Here is a 19,375-nt window from a genome sequence, read left to right as displayed (position 1 = left end):
TGTGTCTATGAATTTAGAGCTGCTGCGGCATCATCGTCATACTGAGGGTGTAAGACCACACTGAGCTCAGAGATAACATCGCTTATGAAAGATTAGAGCATAACACCTGAGCTCTCGTCCCCGCATACCCTTTAAAACACCTCTCACATTCCCACTGCTCTCATTATCAACCAGCCTCACCTCAAATGTGCCCCAGCTCTGGACACACAAAATGTGTTGCCTCATCATATATATATATATATATATATATATATATATATTTATGTCTTCTGACTGCGTTTCGACACATCATGTTCCTGTAATTTAACATTTAACAGTAGAGGATAGCACAAGGTCACAGGTTCAATTCATAAAAGCAACATATCATGTAGCATGAAGTCAGCCAATCAGATTAGAGCTTGCCAGAATGAGGAAATGAGCGTGCCATCTGAGGCTGAGAGACTAAGTTTAGGCTGACACCTGCTGTGTTCATTTTATACTACAAACACAGACCTCTTAGAAGAGCCATCAATGAAAAATAAATGCTGTGTTTATTTCAGACCATGTTTCCCCTTAAAAGAAGTGAATGCAATTTTGCCTATATTGTGCTTCGAGACAATGTGTCCACAACTAATTAGTCATTTAGCTGACACATTTCATAAATAACTTTTAATGGTATATTTTTTGTTAGATGGACCGTCCCCTCGAGCAACCTCGGGGTAAGTGCCTTGCTCAAGAATACAATAGTGATGGTGATAGTTCATGAATCATCCCTTGCACAATCTTTTTCTTATTAGCCAAGCTCTACACTACACCAGATTATCAACTGACATGACCACTATTATGAAGAAATGAATGTGAGAAGAGCTCTTGTGATGAGTCAGCAGGCACTACATTTATACTTTAGCAGAGGGGACAATATTTGCATAATAACAATATGCAATGACATACATGGATTTCATTTCAGGAAGAGGTCACCTTAGCGATTCAGTTTCAACAGTCGAAAAAGACAGCACAAGGCACAGGATCACTCAATAAAATAACATCCATTTAAGCCCCAATTCATTCAATTTAAGCCCCATTAAAGAAATAAACTACATTTTAAAATACAGAAAACAATTATTTTAAATTGTAATGATGTTTCACAATATTACTGTTTATACTGTATGTTTTGATAAAAAGAAATAGAGCTTTTATGATTAAAACACAGAATGGTAGTATTACATCACCACATTTTTTTTTATTTCACAATAAATAAATGAATAAAAATAGCAATTTATTCTTAATAAACATGAGAAATCACATTCAAACAAACAAGCAAGCACAGCTAGGCTTCATTCCCTCCCAATAATGTATCACCTGCACTCACTCACTCATTCTGAGAGCATCTGATAGGTGTTTGAATAAAATGATTCAGTAGCCGTGTATGAAAGTATGAGCATTTCTGCTCAGGGATATCCCCTCTAATACATTAATATATCCATGGCTCTTTTATTTTCAGTAAAGTTCTTTTCAGATGAACTTCAGACATAAAGATCATTTGCCGTGAGGCAGTTGTTCACTGAACGATGAACAATGATATAGTTGCAGTTATGCTGCTGTATCTGTGTAGGAAGCTCGGAGGAAGAGAGCAAGTGAGGATATTCATTTCATTTGCTTAACCTGGATGTCCATGTCTCCTCCCACATGCAATTAACGGAGTCTCTAAACAAGTGCCATTACCTTGTTTCTAAATTCCTTTTGAGATCCAGATAAGCAATGTATGAACTGACTGAATTAATTATTTCTCTTGCTTACAGCTTGCTATAGGTTTTATTTGATGACTACGCATGAAGGGAACAAATGATCACAGTCTGTCTCTTGCACTCTGTCTCATCTGTATTTAAGGTAGAGGATTCTCCTTCCATAAAAGTTTCAGTCCCAGTTGGGACAGATGTAAGGGAGATTTAATTAACACAACTTTAAGGACAATCTAAAAGCCTGTAAGTTGTTCAGTTTGATTCAGATTATTTTTTTTTCAAGCAAGTCCCTTATGCTCAGCAAGGCTGCATTTATTTGTTCAAAAATACAGTAACATTTTGAAATATTAGTTAAATAAAAATAACTGTTTTCTATTTTAATATATAAAAAATTTCAATTTATTTCTTCGATGGCAAAGCTGAATTTTTTGCAGCTATTACAAATCGTTCTAATTTGATAATTTGTCGCTCAGGAAACATTTAAAGTGTATATAAATAAAAGCATTAATTGTATTTAACTTTTGCATGTATATTATATTATATTATATTATATTATATTATATTATATTATATTATATTTGATCACAAAATTAATTTGCTGTGCGAGATCTAACTGACTGCATGTTAATGGCAGATTTCTATGCAGGACTTAAATGTAAATGTAAATATGAAGATTATGTAAATTACTTCAAAAATTGTGTTTCTTTATTAAATATTACTAGTTGTATCCACTGTTTGAAAAATACATCTGTCATCTGAGCCAAAAAATGGTTTAAAATCAGTACTAATGCATCAGTGCACTAGGGTGAAAGTAAGAACACTGCAAACAGATGTTGCCTGACTCATCTGATGTCATTGTCTGTTAAAAAGCCACGCTAATGTAACCATGAACAGGACCTGAACCGCACTGACCATAAAGCAATCTACATATCAACAATGCACAAACCAACATCTAATTATGTTTAGATAATTTAGGCAAAAAACACTCCTTCACTGATGTACTGTAGGTAGAAAAACTGGCGTTCGTGAGGATACAGGTTTACTGGGAGAATGAGGGGTCACTTCACTCCACTTTGTTTGTCTGCTGCAGTATGACTGTTTTAAAAACTGTATTGGTCTAGTGGGAAAGAACAAGTGTGCCTGGAAATGTGTTATGACTAACACAATGTACACTTCATGGGATGGCGAAGATAAGCGAAAACAATCCATGTCTTGATCATATTCCACTATTTATCAGTTTCAAAACCATGCAGAGGCCTCTTCTCACTAAGATAAAATTTGTCATATTTTTACCATTTACTCCTCTAAATTATACAGAAAATAATCTCAGTCAGGGGTCCGCTCTTTAATAATTGCAAAAAAAAAAAAAAAACTTTACTGTTGTCTGAAATGCTCTCATTTCTTGTATAGATTGTGGGAAATGGTGTTGGTACAGCAATGCTGACACAGGACTCTACAGAGTATTACATAATTACGATCCCAGGAGAGGCAATCTGCTTAAACAGAATTCTCCAAACGAGAGCGATACAACCTGAGCCCTGACCAGGTGCTTTCTTTCAATAAAACAATTCTGTGTGGTCATAGGCCAAGAAAATGATGGAGGCACACTGCGAGCACACAAGCATGCTGATTAAGGTATGTGCCAAAACTAGACACTGCCATCACTAAACCACTCTGTGGTTTTTAACTGCTACCTCATTCATTCACTTTTTATTGTTATCATGAAACACACATTATTTCTTAAATAAGCAAGTGAAATAACAGTTCAGATCAACTTTAATGCCTATCTTTATTAAATAAAAAATAAAAACACTTCTGTTTCCTATCTGGCATTGTATATTGCACAATATATTATATTTCAAATTTGGATAAAAGTGTCAGCTAGATGCATAAATGTAAATGTCAATTTACGGTAAACGGTGGCAGCTGTAGTTGACAGAATGCTGGGGTGTTTTAGTGACAGCATATTTTACACTTCTTACACTTTTACACTTTACACAAATGCAGTTATACTACATTTTTAATAATAATAATAATAATAATAATAATATATATATATATATATATATATATATATATATATATATATATATATATATATATATATATATATATATATATATATATATATATATAAAATAGACCAATAACCCATATGATGACAAAAATCGTAAAATACAGGGCTAATTAATACATTGCAACATAAATCACCCTTTTGTTTGTAACTGAAAACTTAAATAAGAAACTTTTTTTCTAAAAATGTCAACAAACATTTTTACAATATTTGACAGTAAAATTGTAAACATGTATTGTCTTAAAATAAGCATTTTTTTCTTACGAAATACACCATATGTTATTTTACAGTTAACAGGATTTTACTGCATTTTTACATGAATTGTTTCAATAACAATAAACACTATTAACACACACACACACACACACACACACATACACATATTATTATATTATTATAATTAACTTGATTGTAAAACATTTTTACAGTGTAGGCCTTTATTGTCAGTGTGACAAATTTGCCTTATGCTGAAACAGAGGCCTCTTGACAGCAAAAGCTATGCTCCTAAGGTCACATAATGTGACCGCAAAGCATGGATCAAACATGCACGAGCAGGGATGTGAAAAGGTCCACGCTTGTGTTCAGTGAGATCAGATAAATGGTCAGGGTGAAGTGTGGGAGCTGACAGCAGAGGCTGGGCGCTGATGCGAACCGCAGTGCATTCATTAGACGAGTCCTCCACCGACACCGAAAATGGACGCCTTTCTCTGAAAAAGCCCTCTATTCTCGCTTCAAAAAGCTGAAGGGAAAGGATGTGTTCGAGGAGCCGCAACAGACTTGCTCTGGAAGTGTATTAACGGTTTTTGTTCCATCGAGCTCCAGATAAGGAGAGTTTATGCTGCACATGCATAATGAATGCGAAGATGCGCTTGCCGATGCACAATGAAGACGATTTAATTTATCGTATTACCCCCTTTATGTTTGCTATAACAAACATTTGCAGAGACAACCAAATGCAGGCGAAGAGCTTTGAGAAAATCGACAGTTGAGCTTGCAGGCTTGCAATTTGGCATCGATTGATTCCGCTCTTTTCATTCCACATGGACACACACATGCAAACGGAAACATCCAAACAGCCCCCCAAAATTGCGAGCACACACGTAGACACAGAAAAATCTGAGATTATTGCTTACCAGTTTAGTTTGTCTTGTGTTTGAAGACCGTCGCACTCCCAGAGCGGAAGACTAGGAGAGATGATTGCATATCAAGAGAAATGGACCGTAAACGAGTTAGAAAAGAAAAGAACGGAGGGGGTTGTGCGTCTCAAAAAGCGTTTACAAATGTCGTCCAATAATTATAATATTGATTAAAAAAAATAGTTATAAATATGAATCTCTCTCAAGGCAGACAGTATATAGGATATATTCGACGCGCACACGTCCCCACGTCACTCGAGTACGGATTTGTCTAGAGCGCGTGTAGCCGGTGCGTGTGCGCGTCTGCGTCTCCCCCGCCCGCGCCGCAACCCTTCGCTCGCTCCATCCGTCCCCTTCCTTACCCCGAGTGTGCGTGAGAGAGAAAGAGAGAGAGAGGATGAGTCGTACGCAACTTGTCGCATACCAAATCCTGACAGACCAGAGGAAATTCGCGCCATTGTGCTTTTGAAAAATGAAAGCTTTTCCCCCAGACCTTCAAAAAGGTTTCACCTGCAGTTTGGGGACCAAATGTTCCCACAATTACTGTGCAACATGAAATGCGCTGACTTGCACAATTTTACAAGCTTGACAAGCATAAAACTTGTGTCAGGTGATTTCTACTTGTTTAATAGTTGTTTAATCAGTATATTGTCTTTGACTACAGCAGACAAGAATACAACGAACTGCAACATTTAGCTGATGAGGTACTTTAATGTGTCTGTATACTGATTTCATGTTCACTTCTTGTAATACTTTCAATAAATAACTCTCTTCCTAAAGTGTTTTTTCAATAGTTTGACTTTTGACACTGCACTTTACTTTGGACCAATTTTCCCTCAGAAACTGCTAGCAAACACAGATAATTACAAAGAAACAGCAAGAAACACACTGAAGTACACGTGAAAGTGTTTAGAAGACGTATTTCTTTCTAAAACGCAGAAAAATCTCTGTTTTATTTACAATTCGAATATCACCAAGAATGACTAACAATTATGATTTATTCAGGCATAAGCCATTTGTTTATTCAGATTTCTATAAACCAGAATATTAGCTTATTCCGTTTATGGGTTGATGCATTTATATGACATTTACATAATTCTTAAACAACCTGCTGATATTATTAAGAATGTGTTTGCAAAAATGTTTAATAAACACACCGATTAACGTCTTGTATGTAAAATTTTATAATGCAAAAAAGGTTTGTGTCAGCCTTAGATTTATGGGAAAGAAAAATACAATAGCAGTAGTCAATGTAAAGTTCCCATGCACCATAACAGAAACACAAATGCTCAACATTGCCCTCACTGGTTTTTGCAGGAGATGAGAGAAGCAGGCATCTTGGAGATGATGTTAGTACCGCACTGCTAATTAAATGCAATGTTATCCAGCCTGAGAAAGAGCACTGAGTTCCGCAGAGGGAGAGAGAGACGGAGAGGGGGGTGTATGGAGGGAGGGATGTGAAAAATGGCAGGTTGAATGCGACAGATGCCTCAGAATTGGCTTAGATAGCGTGCGAATATATTTCTTATGCTTTCTGTCGTTTCAAAGACCAATATACACTCAGTCAGTGTGTGTGTGTGTGTGTGTGTGTGTGTGTGTGTGGCTTCCGAGGTCGAGTATGGTGGGAAAGCGTGATGATGGGTAATCATGTGAAAAGGCTAGTCCCAGTTTTTTTTTTTTTTTTTTTTTGGGCACTCGTTGGTATGGGCTCGTTTCAAGTGGATGAAATTGCCAAGATATGTTCCTCATTAAGCAGCCTGTCAACTCACCAAACTCAGACATCTGCACAGTAGTACAGTGAACTACGACCGATATTCATCTTCATTTCTCTCCATCTCTCTCACTCACACACATGGAAAAGGCAATGGGCTAATGCTGGGTGACAGCTCTTTCATGCAGTAATGTTGGTGAAAAGAGCTATATCCAACTCTTTACTGACACACACGGGCAGACTCCCCCACCCCCTCATATAAGCACACATTAACACACACACATTGTGTATTAGCTGTTTGAGATACTATATTTGTAGGATAAGAGCAAACACAAGTGCAACACCATGGCGAAAGGAATTACTGAAATGCGGCTGTAATAACATCCTACTCAAACACAAACAAGCAGAGATAGAAACAGAGAGACAGTTTTGATCAATTGGACCGCACGCTTCCCTGAGGCAATGGAACGATGAACCGCAGAGCAGAGAAGCACTTAACAGTCCCAGTGCAGACAATACACACGCAAATATACACATGCACATTGCTCTGTCCTTTAAAGCTTAAGAAAGTGTGTTTTTGATGTTGAAATTTACTATTAGTATTTTATATTTACTATTCCACTGGAGTACAGGGATAACTATGAGGAAGCAATTGGTACCTTATTTTCCAAAAAGGTTAACTCTTTGTCTTTGTGGCGGGATAAAAAAATTCTAGGTCAAACAGCGCGACACAACAACATTGGCTCAACCAAAGCGTAATCCGGGGAGGGGCTGTGTTCGTCCAATGATAGAAAAGGGGAGTGTTCAGGAAATGTGTTTGAAAACGATCATTATTTCTGCAAATCCATTTGTTGCCGCTAGTGGCGTAGAAATGATACACTTCAGCTGATCAATGCATACCATAATGCTTACATTTCCACTTCAGCTCACATCCCTATTGGCCACAGTAACAAACACACAACAAAAACACCAAGAACAATTAATATAAAGATAACCATAACTAGCATCTACACTGTTGCATGTCAAAGTTCTGTTTATTATAAACGTGTTGCAGTTTAGTCTTCTACTGCTTTAAAAGCTCTAGCTCGTTAAAGCAGGATGGATTCTGATTGGCTGCCAATGTTTTTTTTTATTTTTTTTTATCATTCATCAGCTGGGAAGCATCGTTCTGAAAGTGCTTCCAATTATATAATTCCCCTGAGTCATTAACGTGGTTAAAATCTTTCTTTATGATTATCGTTACAGGTTTGAATGGGTCTTATTAGTTTCAATGCCTAAAAGTTTAAATCTGGTCAACATCTATTTGTAGCTGTGATTTGTTATACTCACTCACAATGATGTTGTATGGTTACAGTACATTTGTTTTTGCAATGAAACATTATGGAGCGGTTGACTGTGTTTATTTTTGCCTCACGGTCTGTGCTGACAAGCAGCCTTGACCGATTTCAGGACCACGGACAGCGCTTAAGACGCAGTGTTAATACAGTCACATAAACACTAGAGGGCACTGTGAACGCTGACAATTTAAAATATGCTGTCAGGCAAGTGTTAATATTGTGGACCTACATATTATGATACATTCAGAAAAGAGTCCTACAGAATAAGAACATTTAAATTATTTTAATTTAGTTTTTTTCCCCATTAGGTTTGTCAACATTTTGCAGAAAGACAGTGAACCAAATCGCAGCCAAAACACATAAGTACACAATATTTATCCAACAAAAATTCAATATTTCTCAACTCTTTAGGACAAAAAAAAAGAAAAAAAAGAAAGCATATCTCAGGCGTATGAACTAAAAATTCACAGGTTCCATGATGAAAAATAATATATGTTCAATAATATTTTTCCTATCACCTATAGAAGGCAATAGTTCTCTTATTTGCTCTAATGTGTATGTCTAAGTACATGAATTGTCAGTTCTGTTGTGTGTGATTGTCAAGTGTTCTGCATGAACCCTCACTCGATCCATTGCAGTTTAATATGCTACAATTTCACAACATTCAGTCTTAAAAAGAGGCCTTTACAAACAGTATTTTTTTCTAACTTCCTTTTCTCAATATAAAAAACTATATCTTGTCTTACATCATATTTTCTCATTGTTTAAGCATTATCTTAGTAAAAACAAACACTCCAGTAACTTTCCCTTCCATCTGCATTTAGCATGGTGAAGCGCTCATGCGCATGTGTGTGTGATAGTGTGGGGGCGGCACTGCAGGGGGTGCTGTAGACAGAGGCAGGGTCTGGGATGCTGCAGCTGCCCTGTGCGCCCCAGGGTGGAGGGGATGGTTGTGGGGGAATGGAGCTGCAGAACCTGGTGATGGCAGCTGGTATCTAGCTCCAGGGGTGGGGCTGGAAGCAGCTGTGATTCCTGGAGATGATGTGCTCTGCTGGCCGCTGATCTTCTGCGGGGGATGGGGGTTCTGCGTGAGCTGGATGGAGATGTCACTGGAGATCTCGGAGGCGCTCCGAGCACGCTGGGATGGAGGCCAGGTCTCTGGCTGCAGGTACTGGCCACTGTAGTCGCTGCCCTCAGAAAGGCGGGGGCGGTAGAGAGCCGGATGAGGCCGATACATCTCCTCTTCAGCATAACGCTTCATAAAGAGATACACTGACATCACACCAGCACCCTGAGAGAATGAGAGAAAGTTTAATAGAGAGAATGAAGAGATGTGATGTCATAATTGCCACATGTCAAATATCCAGTATATGGGAAAAATTTGTTTTACATTTTCTTGCTTAAAAAATACAGTAAAATAGCAATTTATTCCTGTGATGCACAGCTGAATTTTCAGCATCATTACTCCAGTATGGTGTCCCATACTTGGAATTTGTGCTTTTTATTTCACCCATCCAAGTGCACACACAGCAGTGAGTAGTGTACACACACACACACACACACACACACACACACACTATATCAATGTGAAAACCCAGAGAAATGGGCAGCCATTTTTGTTGCGCCACCCAAGGAGCAGTTGGGGGTTCGGTGTCTGGCTTAAGGGTCTCACCTCAGTCGTGGTATTTAGGGTGGAAGAGAGTGCTGGTCATATATATATCATATTTATAATGATTAATAAAAAAAATTAATATGAACAAAAGAAATGGCCTTTCTTTAGGTATGTATTCATTTGATCATTTATTTACTTTGGGTATTTGTGTCAAATCAATAAAGCATCTGTAAGAGGTTGGAAATAACGTCAGCACACACAGGAAATACTGTTCTGGTTCTGTTTAAGTGACTACACTCTCCTTAAAACAAAGAAAAACTTGATGTGAATATATGAGGTCATTTTACAGCAATTCCTCTTTGCTCTTGCTCTAATACTCTCTCTCTCACACACACTGACAAACTAATGTTTCCTTTGGAGATCATAATAGTAAAAGGATCCTGCTGAATCGAGCAGAAAAAAAAGAGTTAGAGCCTGAACTTCAGTTTTGCTTAATCCTCACTTTAAGTGCACATACAAGAAACGGCTGACAGATCTGCAGCTCTGACTGCTCCATCATCCGCTTCATCTTCTTCTGACTTGCATAATCACCCCAGTAGCATCCACATTTGAATCTGAAATACCTGAAAACCTTCAAACCCAATCTCATGTGGATATCATGTAGAAACATGAATAAATATATACAGTCATACCAAAAATTATTCACTCTTTTTTTTACTATTGGGTGCTTGACACTAGTTAATTTATGTAAGTGAGGATAGCAAAATAAAGTAAACTGTGAAATATACCCCAAAATTCTTCATACAGTGGACTACCAGTAAAATTGATTATACAATTTGGAACCAAAAATTATTCAGACACTTTGACCTGATCGTGTTTTGCTTAAGTGTTATCTGACATTTATCAAGATGAATTTGTTCTGACACAGCTTGACTCTGAGTTCTTGTCATATCTTATTACCATTTTTGAAACTACAGCGAATAAACTGTGATAATGTGCGAAATGTTGTAGGTTTGACTGTACATGTCGAAAATCCTCTTAACCTCCTTGAGCTCAGGATTCTTAACTTTTTCCTTTTGCTGTCAATGAAACAATAGGATCAAATGCTCCAAATACAGTATTCAGGCCTTGAGGAGTAACTAAAATGGAGCACATTTGAAGCTCCACATAAATAATACATTAAGAGAGCGCACTCGAAGCTCCTGCCTTCGACTGAAGTGTATTTCAGGGCAGGGTCATGTTAAAAGCATCTGCTTCAGCAGCATCAAGTGACATAATTACAGTACCATCATTTGTTAAGCCCCTCGGGCCTAGAAGCACAGATACATCCATAGGAGCTTTCACAAGAAATATGTCTACATCTTGGCCATTCATTTACTCTGAGCAGAAAATGACATACAAAAAAGGCAGACGATCTGATATTTTGGACTTAAATTTTATCCCCTGACCTCTTTGAGCAGGAAGGAGCTGGCAGCAAATGCAAAGGACCAGCCGTAGTGGTAGTTGAAGAACTGCTCTGGCTCCCGCGGCCTGTTCATTACTTCATCATTGATACTGGAGATATACAGCACCAACCCCACTACCAGACTCAACCCTGAGAGAAAGAGAGTGTTAGAATAACAAAAGAGTGAAGAAAAATCAACAGACTACCATCATCGCGGCTGCCACCTGCTAAATAAGTGTTAAATGCAGCTGTATGAAAACTAGAGAAAAACCAACAACAGAACTAAATAATATAGTTAAATAACTGCAAGGTGATAAGGACATCAGTCTTCCTGTCGGGACCCTGAGGATTTACTGCTCAACCTCGGCCAACTCAACAAACACACACACACACACACACACACACAAGTACTAAACACACTCCAGGGCTCTGCCCGGCCACTGATGAGAGTACATCAGCTAAATCCAAATAAATCACAGCCCCAAACCCTCCTCACTGCAGGCACAGCGGGCTAGGAGAGATGCACGGAGGACAGAGGAGATTGTGATTGTTACACATTCTTTTAGATGCCAACAGCAAACAATGATAACATACTGGGTGCTGTAATTTTACCCAAAAAATAAATAAATCATAATCCTAACCTTTATATCTACACTGAAAATCCTGATGGTCAGACAGCGATTCACCTTTTATAAATCACTCAAATATTGCTGTCCAGGACGCTGTACACAGTGAGTTTTTAAATGCTCAGCTTAAATATGTATTAAATAGTGCTCATAAACAGATGTATGATTTGAACTGAAATGAGTTGAGGCTTGGAACAGGATTTATTATACCTTACGTTAAAAGATAAGTTCAGCCTTAAAACTTGCTTTAAGGAATCCAAGATGTAGAAGAGGTTTTTTTTTTTGGAGATAATAAGCATTCCATCACTTGGTCACCAATGGTTCCTTTAAAGTGAATGGGTGCCGTTGTTCAAATAACTGATAAAAAAATTACAATAATCCACAAGTAATCCAGTTTTATAAGGGGAAGAGATGCATGTCTATAATAATAATAATAATAATAATAATAATAATAATAATAATAATAATCCCTCATTAAGGCATTTTAATTTTAAACCATTGCTTCTGGCCAAAATACCTGTCCATATTCCAAAATAATGCCTCCTCCAGTGAAAGTCCATTCCCTGTCGTCCTCTAACATCAAAATTCACAGAGTAGAACTTGTAAATAGTACTTGATCAATGCATATTTCTCTCCTGATTCAGACTTGACAACTTCTTTTCAAACACAAGATGTTAGTTGATGGACTGGATTACTTGTGGATTATTGAGATGTTTTTATCAGCTATTTGGGCTCTCATTCTGACGGCACCCATTCACTACAGAGGAACCATTGATGAGAAAGTGATGTAATGCTACATTTCTCCAGTGGCCGTAAATGGCCTGAGGGTGAGTAAATTTTCAAACAAGTGGATTGTGGCGAGCAGAGGTATGTGAGTGTGTGTGCAGGTTTGGACAGAGAATGAAGGCGAAACTGAGCAACAGGGCGAGAAACAACATGCACAAACTTGAGAAATGCCTGTAATATTTATCACAACAGCCGAACGACCAACACTCTCACCCACATGCACAAAATAAAAAACACAACATTCCTGCAAACATCAGCTACATTTCACAGCCGCTCCATCTAACGGCACTATCAGCACACTTGATCTTTACTTTTTAATGGTTTCTTTCAACTGAAGCACTTTTATCAGCCCCGAGCAGTCTGAAATGCCCATTACATATTCAGCAGCAGGCTTACAGAGAACACAGAGAGAAAAGGACAAGTAAAAAGGTGTTTTTTAAGGGCAGTCTGTCAGGAAGTTTGTGCTGCAGGAGGATAGAGGTGTTTTCGATAAAGTTGAAGGTCTTTTCTAGCCATGTGCAAGGTTGAGGCAGTGATGCAGTAAACAACAGTGGCATCTGCATACAAATAAGTTCTACATTCAGGTTAGGTTAAGTCTCTTCCTATGGACTGTTGTTAAAGTGCTATTTCATGTTTACAGTGGAGTTCAAACCTATTTCATAAGGGAAAATGCATTTATTTAGCATTTTTTTCATTACAAATTATATAATATGCATATTTCATATTTTAATATGCGGTCAAACCAAAATCTATTCAGACACCTTCAACATTTCTCACATTATTACACTTTATTTGCTATTGTTTAGAAAATGGTAATAAAATATAACAAGAACTCAGAGTTAAAATGTATCAGAACAACTTGAAGAAAGGTATGTAATGGATTACAATCAACCAAAACTTCAGAAAACTGTTAGTATGACAACATTTCATATTTAATATCAATTTCACTGGCAGTCCACACTATGAAGAATTTTTTACTATAATATGTGACAATTTGCTTTATTTTGCAATACTCACTTACATAAATTATCTATAGTGTCCTGCACCCACTAGTAAAAAAAATTACAAAAATGATATCTAGTGTCTGAATAATGTTTGGTTTGACTGTGCATTAATTCTTGTTAAAACTACAAAGTAATTCAATCAAGAGCAGTGAGCGATTTTCTTTTTTTCGTTTTCTTGGATTAACATTAAGGACACAATTTTTTTCTCAACTGTTTACTTTCACTTATGACACACATTTTTTTTTTTTGATAATTTTGTATGTATTTGTCGGTACAATAACAAAAAGAGGCAAATTCTGCTGAATAGGGATCTTTCACATCTTTTTCTGTTTGTTTAAACTGCGATTTGAATTTGTTCTTTCAAGCACAGGAGGAAGCGAATTTCGTGAAGGAAAGCTCGGTTCGGTGTTGCTGTCTGTAAGACGTGGCTCTCTGAACAGAGTTTGTCAGTACTCAAGTTGAGCTTTTCATCGTTTTGTGTTCGAATGCTTTAAACACTTCTGAATGTTTAAATTGGCAAGGCTTAAAAACACGTGCAAATGATTAGCTTTCGTGACGATGCACAGCAGTGGCCCGTCAACTGTCCTGAGCATCTTTTTAGGCTGGCCTCAGCCAGTCGTATGAGATCACCCAACTAGTGATGGCCCGGGCTGCAATGTATACTAGGGTCTCTGTCTGATTTCTCTAATTAAGCATTTTTTATATTTTATGAATCTGCTGACCTCTGCTGGTACAGCACTGAAATGCATGCTCAGATATTTGAGGTCTCTACTGGGAAATAAATCTGGCACCATTGACTGATGAGTTTAATCTTCACATTTACATAATATGGGACACATCAGGCAGTTGTGCCAACATGAATAAATGTTTTTGCTCTTTAGTAGAACACTGCAGAAAACAATAAGTGCAAAGGATATACAACTGTTTAATGAGAGCTGTTATGTGACAGAGGGTTATAAGACATGCTACTCATATGATAGATGTGACAGACTAACTAATAAAATAAAAATACAGCACATCCACCAAAGAAAACTTTATCACTGCGTTCACTGGTTCCAAAAACGTCAGAATAATAAACAGACGGAGAGATTTCATGTGCAGACAAAGGTTTATGATTTAAGGAGACATCATTCATGTAATACAGATGGTGCCGCTGCATTCTGATGAGTGCAGAACACAAAATCCTCACACATTTAATCGTCCTGAAAAAGGATCTGCATTAAATATGTTCTGAACTATTTTTAACTCAAAGAGTATTTTAGAAAGAGACTTAATTCAAAAGAATGTTCCTCCAGTCCCATTTGTGATGACATAATTATAGATGGTCCTATTCTAAATGTGTTATTTAGTCAGTATAAATATTAAATGTCTAAAAACTGAGAAACTTTAGATAGAACTCATAAAGGGTCATAAAATATGGATTCATTGCACCAGTTATGTTCACCTTACAGATGGAAAGGTTTCCCGCTACCTGAGAGGATGAAGAAGATTCCAGAAACCAAGGCCAGAATGGTGCGTTGTGGACGGATGTGGCCCACGTTACTGATGATGAAGGCCATGAAAACGAAGAGCAGGGACACCATGGGGAAGGGAGTAGCTGTCCGCACCATCTCTGCCAGAACAGCAAACACATGTGTGTGAGAGCTGTGTGTGTAAATGTGGATGTGTTCCTTTGATTTGAAGTCACGTTCACTCACTGAGGATATTAGCAGTGTTTTCTGTGGTGATTTCAATCTCTGGCTCTGTGAAATACTCAGAGGCCACACATCTACCTTTCTCTGTACCTAAAGCGGTGAGACAGAGGATATAATGAAAGAGATATAAAATTACATAAACATATAAATACACATTTAATATCAGTATATTACGTTTTTATATTATTATTATTGTCATCATCACTTTTGTTTCATTTTTGTTTAAATTTAACAAAATTTATAAAACTTATTAATTCATTATACGTTTATTATAATGAATAAAATAATACTTGAAGAAAATCATTTTCTTTGAAGTTAGTAGAATGAAAAGTTATTCAACTATAAAATTATCACTTTTCCCACAAATTATGAATGGGTCTTTATACATGAAAACATACAATATATTTTAAATATTAACACTACCATTTAAAAGTTTGGGGTAATGTTTTGGGGGGTAAAAAGTCTCTTATGCTAATCAAACATATAGTAAAAACAGTAATATTGAGAAATAACGTTATATGTTATATAACTGTTTTCTATTTTAATATATTCTATTTTACCTTGAAAGGTAATTAACTACTTTGATGGTAAAGCTGAATTTTCATTTTCATTTACATTGTCATAATTGATTTGAAATAGAAACAAATATATATATATATATATATATATATATATATATATATATATATATATATATATATATATATATATACATATATATATATATATATAAAATGTTATATATATGATGTGTTTGGAGATCCTTCACATCCGAACATTTTATCAAAAGAAGTACTAAGACCTTAGTGTATATAATATGTGTGTGTCCGCACCTGCTATGAAACACACTCTCCAGAGGCCAGAATGCAAGGCCATCCTGACATCGACAGTCTGGTTCTGCTGCAGTACGATTCCCTCCTCTATCAGCAGCCAATAATCCGTCGCCACAGCAACCCCCACCAACAGCAGTCCACACGCCCCAAACACTGTGGAGAGCAGAGTCAGAGCCCTGCTGCTGCAAGAGCTCATCTGCACACACACACACACACACACATACATATCAACCGTCTGCACCCAAGGTCCAAATCACAGCAAAAACATTAGCGGGGAGTGAAACGGCACCATAACATCTACACACTTCTACACGATTCTGCGTTCTTCTCCAGTTCACCAGTAAAAATGGCAAGAGAAATCAGAAGGAATTGTAATGATCACAACAGACAGTTCCTGTGCCATTGTGGCTGTAATCAGCCAATCGCACAAAAGGACAAAGTTCACCAGGCTTAATGTGTGGCATTCATTGAAGCAGAACGTGAAACGTGATCGGCAGTGATTCAGATGGCACAACACACACATCACACACAAGCGTCTACAGAGTCATGAGTCACAGCTTTACTGTGAGACACAGACCTCATCCGTACGGCCAAAGAAACAGATGTAGACACACACACACACACACACACACACGAGTAAACACAAACTCCTGCTCACGAATATAACATATATTATATATAATTTTAATATTTAGATTTAATTTGGCCTTTATTTGTATAATTTTTAATAGTTTAAGTTAACAATAGCAACACTTCTTTAAAACTGAGAAAGAAAGGTACAGGCTGTAAAGGAACAGAAACAGGACAAGAAAAGGCACTGGAATGAGGAGAGGCCATATGGGGCAACTAACTAAAAATGGCAGTATGTAAAGGTCAGAGTGTACATTATGAACTAGTATTCTCTATGTGAAATGTGTTGTAAATGTAAGATTACATCCTCTTTGTGACCCTGTGCACCTCTCTGATTCTCCCAGGGCAGAGCTGATCTATTCTTAATTAATGAGCAATGATTTTTGTCTCACTTGTGAATGGAGGACAGCGCTGATGACAACTTGAAAGCTTTTCAAAGCTAAATGTGTGTATTGCTCTCCGTCACTGTCTCTGCATCTGTGCCAAGCTGATACAGGAACACTTTCCTGCTACATGTTTAAAGCTAACGATCTGACACGTGATTAATGCAATGAGAGCTATTATTTGGTTATATGCGTGAGGCTGAAAGAATTTCTCCGCAGTCACTATGGTGCTATGGTGTCTTTTATTGTGGATATTTTTGAAGAAGCTGAATAAAGTGTGTGTTGTGAGAGAATGTGTCTGAGTGTGTATGTGTGTGTGTGTGTTTTCCTGCTGTCATTTCCTGTGTGTCTCTCAGAGCTGGTGATTCGGAGCAGCACCCTGAGCAACAAGAGAGGGAGAAAAAGAAAGAGTAAGAAAGAGAAAAAAGAAGAATGAGTCTCTTGGCTTCCAAAATGAATTTCAGGTGTCTAGGTGAGGTTTTAGTGCTATCTATGAGGATATCAGAGAGTTTAACCTTTTATCATTCATCCTGCTGCATAGAATGACACAAGCTTTAACACCAGCAGCCAACAGAAGATGTACCTCAGCAAATGATGGACAGATTTTGCAATGCAGTGAAAAAAGGCACAGCGTAATGACTGTGGAGGAAATGTGCTGGTGTTGAGTGCTCTGAAGCAAATACAACAGAGGCAGAGACCAACAATGTCAAAATCCAGCTTGAGCGTCTACACCGAGAATTTCATTTTCCTCTGAACTCTTTTGCTCACAGCTCTTCTGCTTCCTCAAGGCCGTGTGTTCTGCACGTCCTGATTTTGCCGAGTTAGATGTGTTCCTACAGTAGGTCAACATATTTTGTTGACCCTGGAACAACATTTTACTCCAAAAATGTGATCTTGACCATATCCCTACACCTAAACCTAACCTTAATCACGAGTAATCCCTTGAAACCGAGGAAATTATACATGAATGACACTGACGTACAAGCACCAAACAGTGTGGGTAAGCATAAACTTCACAAAATCTATAAACTTGTTTGTCAAATCTGATTGGTTAATCACAATTGTTGTTCCAGGGTCAACAAAGATGTTGTCCCAGGAACATGTCTCACTTGGTAAAATCAGGTTCTGCGTGTGTTCTGATGAAGAAGATAGGTTACTTCTCCATGACAAAATTAGTCAGCCAGAGTTCAACCTCAAACTTGCACGGTCAGCCACATATTACTTTTTTTGCATATTTGTGGGGTATGCACATCAGTTTGCAAATTATTTAGTTTGATCTTGACTCTTGTCTTAGAAAATCTTTATGCATGGACACAACCTGAGGTAATTCTCCTTGAACTTGGAGCCACACATAGTATGTTCTGTTGAACACATGATATTATGAACAGTGTTGGTTACTTTTTTTTTTTTTTTTTTTTTTGAATGGTCCCTTTAAAGTGTGAATGATGTCAGTAAGAGTTACAGAAATGCACTTGATCCAAAACATTTAAGCAACAGTTAACCACAGGTGATATTTAGAAAAAAAATCTTTTTGAGCATAAAATCTAAGTCAGTGAGGTCTCATGTTTTTTTGGACCCCACTGACTTTCAATGTACGGACACAGTTCAGAAAGATCTTTTATGTTCCACAGTAGCAGGTAAGTCTGAAGATTTGGAACATCATGAGAGTGAGTAAATACCACAATTTTGGGGGTGAACTGTCTCTTTAAATATTTTTTTGTTTAAACGAACACTACGATGTTTGATAGATGTACTACAATGTGAGCCAAAGGCATACAGTACAGTGAGGAACAGGGACAGAGAGAACAGAAAGAGTGCCAAGCCAGATGTAGGCTAATGTATGGAAAGACCTTGGCCCAGTAATGATGGAGTTCCCACCTACATGCCAGCGCGCGCCTCCTGGGGCACCTGACTGAGCCAGTTACAGTTTCGACCACCTCAGCTACCATTTACTCACTTCTGCCTCCACAAAAATGCTCAACAGCTTGAAATGTCAGTAGAACTCACTGCATACCGGTCTCCTAAATGACCCTGGAGCTTTACAATTCACAGCGGACCACAAACAACTGTCTTATATGATAAATCTTCACCTCACGTATCGACACACACAACATGCGACTGGCTCACAGACCTGCTGGGATTATGGAAACGCGTCTGTTACCCGATCGACGTGCAGCCACAGACACATAAACGTTCGACTTCTTTAACTTCTACACTGTAAAAAATAATTCAGTGGCTTAGTAAATTTCACAAAAATAAAGAGCTATATTTACTTAATAAAATCTTTTGAAATCATTTAAGTGATATTTTGAGTGGGTCAGGTTAAAAATAATAATTAAAAATCCAACAAATAATTTCTCTAAAATTTACATATATTATTTAAGTTT

The 19,375-nt window shown here is 37.5% G+C and overlaps 1 protein-coding gene across 1 annotated transcript in view; it reads right to left on the bottom strand.

Annotated features, from left to right (window-relative positions):
• Positions 1 to 5,995: 5,995 nt before the first annotated feature.
• The window catches only part of LOC113059937 (voltage-dependent calcium channel gamma-7 subunit-like), a 31,788-nt gene continuing 18,408 nt past the window's right edge, over positions 5,996 to 19,375 (bottom strand). The window contains exons 2-6 of the mRNA XM_026228645.1: positions 15,976 to 16,171; positions 15,146 to 15,232; positions 14,920 to 15,060; positions 11,037 to 11,182; positions 5,996 to 9,267 (exon numbers count right to left, since the gene is read on the bottom strand). Of these exons, the coding sequence (XP_026084430.1) occupies positions 8,797 to 9,267; positions 11,037 to 11,182; positions 14,920 to 15,060; positions 15,146 to 15,232; positions 15,976 to 16,171 (1,041 nt within the window). The 3' untranslated portion in view covers positions 5,996 to 8,796. The remainder of the gene's footprint in view (positions 9,268 to 11,036; positions 11,183 to 14,919; positions 15,061 to 15,145; positions 15,233 to 15,975; positions 16,172 to 19,375) is intronic.

Source organism: Carassius auratus, chromosome 41 (genome assembly GCF_003368295.1).
Source record: "Carassius auratus strain Wakin chromosome 41, ASM336829v1, whole genome shotgun sequence".
Classification (NCBI taxonomy): Eukaryota; Metazoa; Chordata; class Actinopteri; order Cypriniformes; family Cyprinidae; genus Carassius; species Carassius auratus.
The sequence above is the reverse complement of the archived record's forward strand: the minus strand, read 5'-3'. Positions and strand labels throughout refer to the sequence as shown.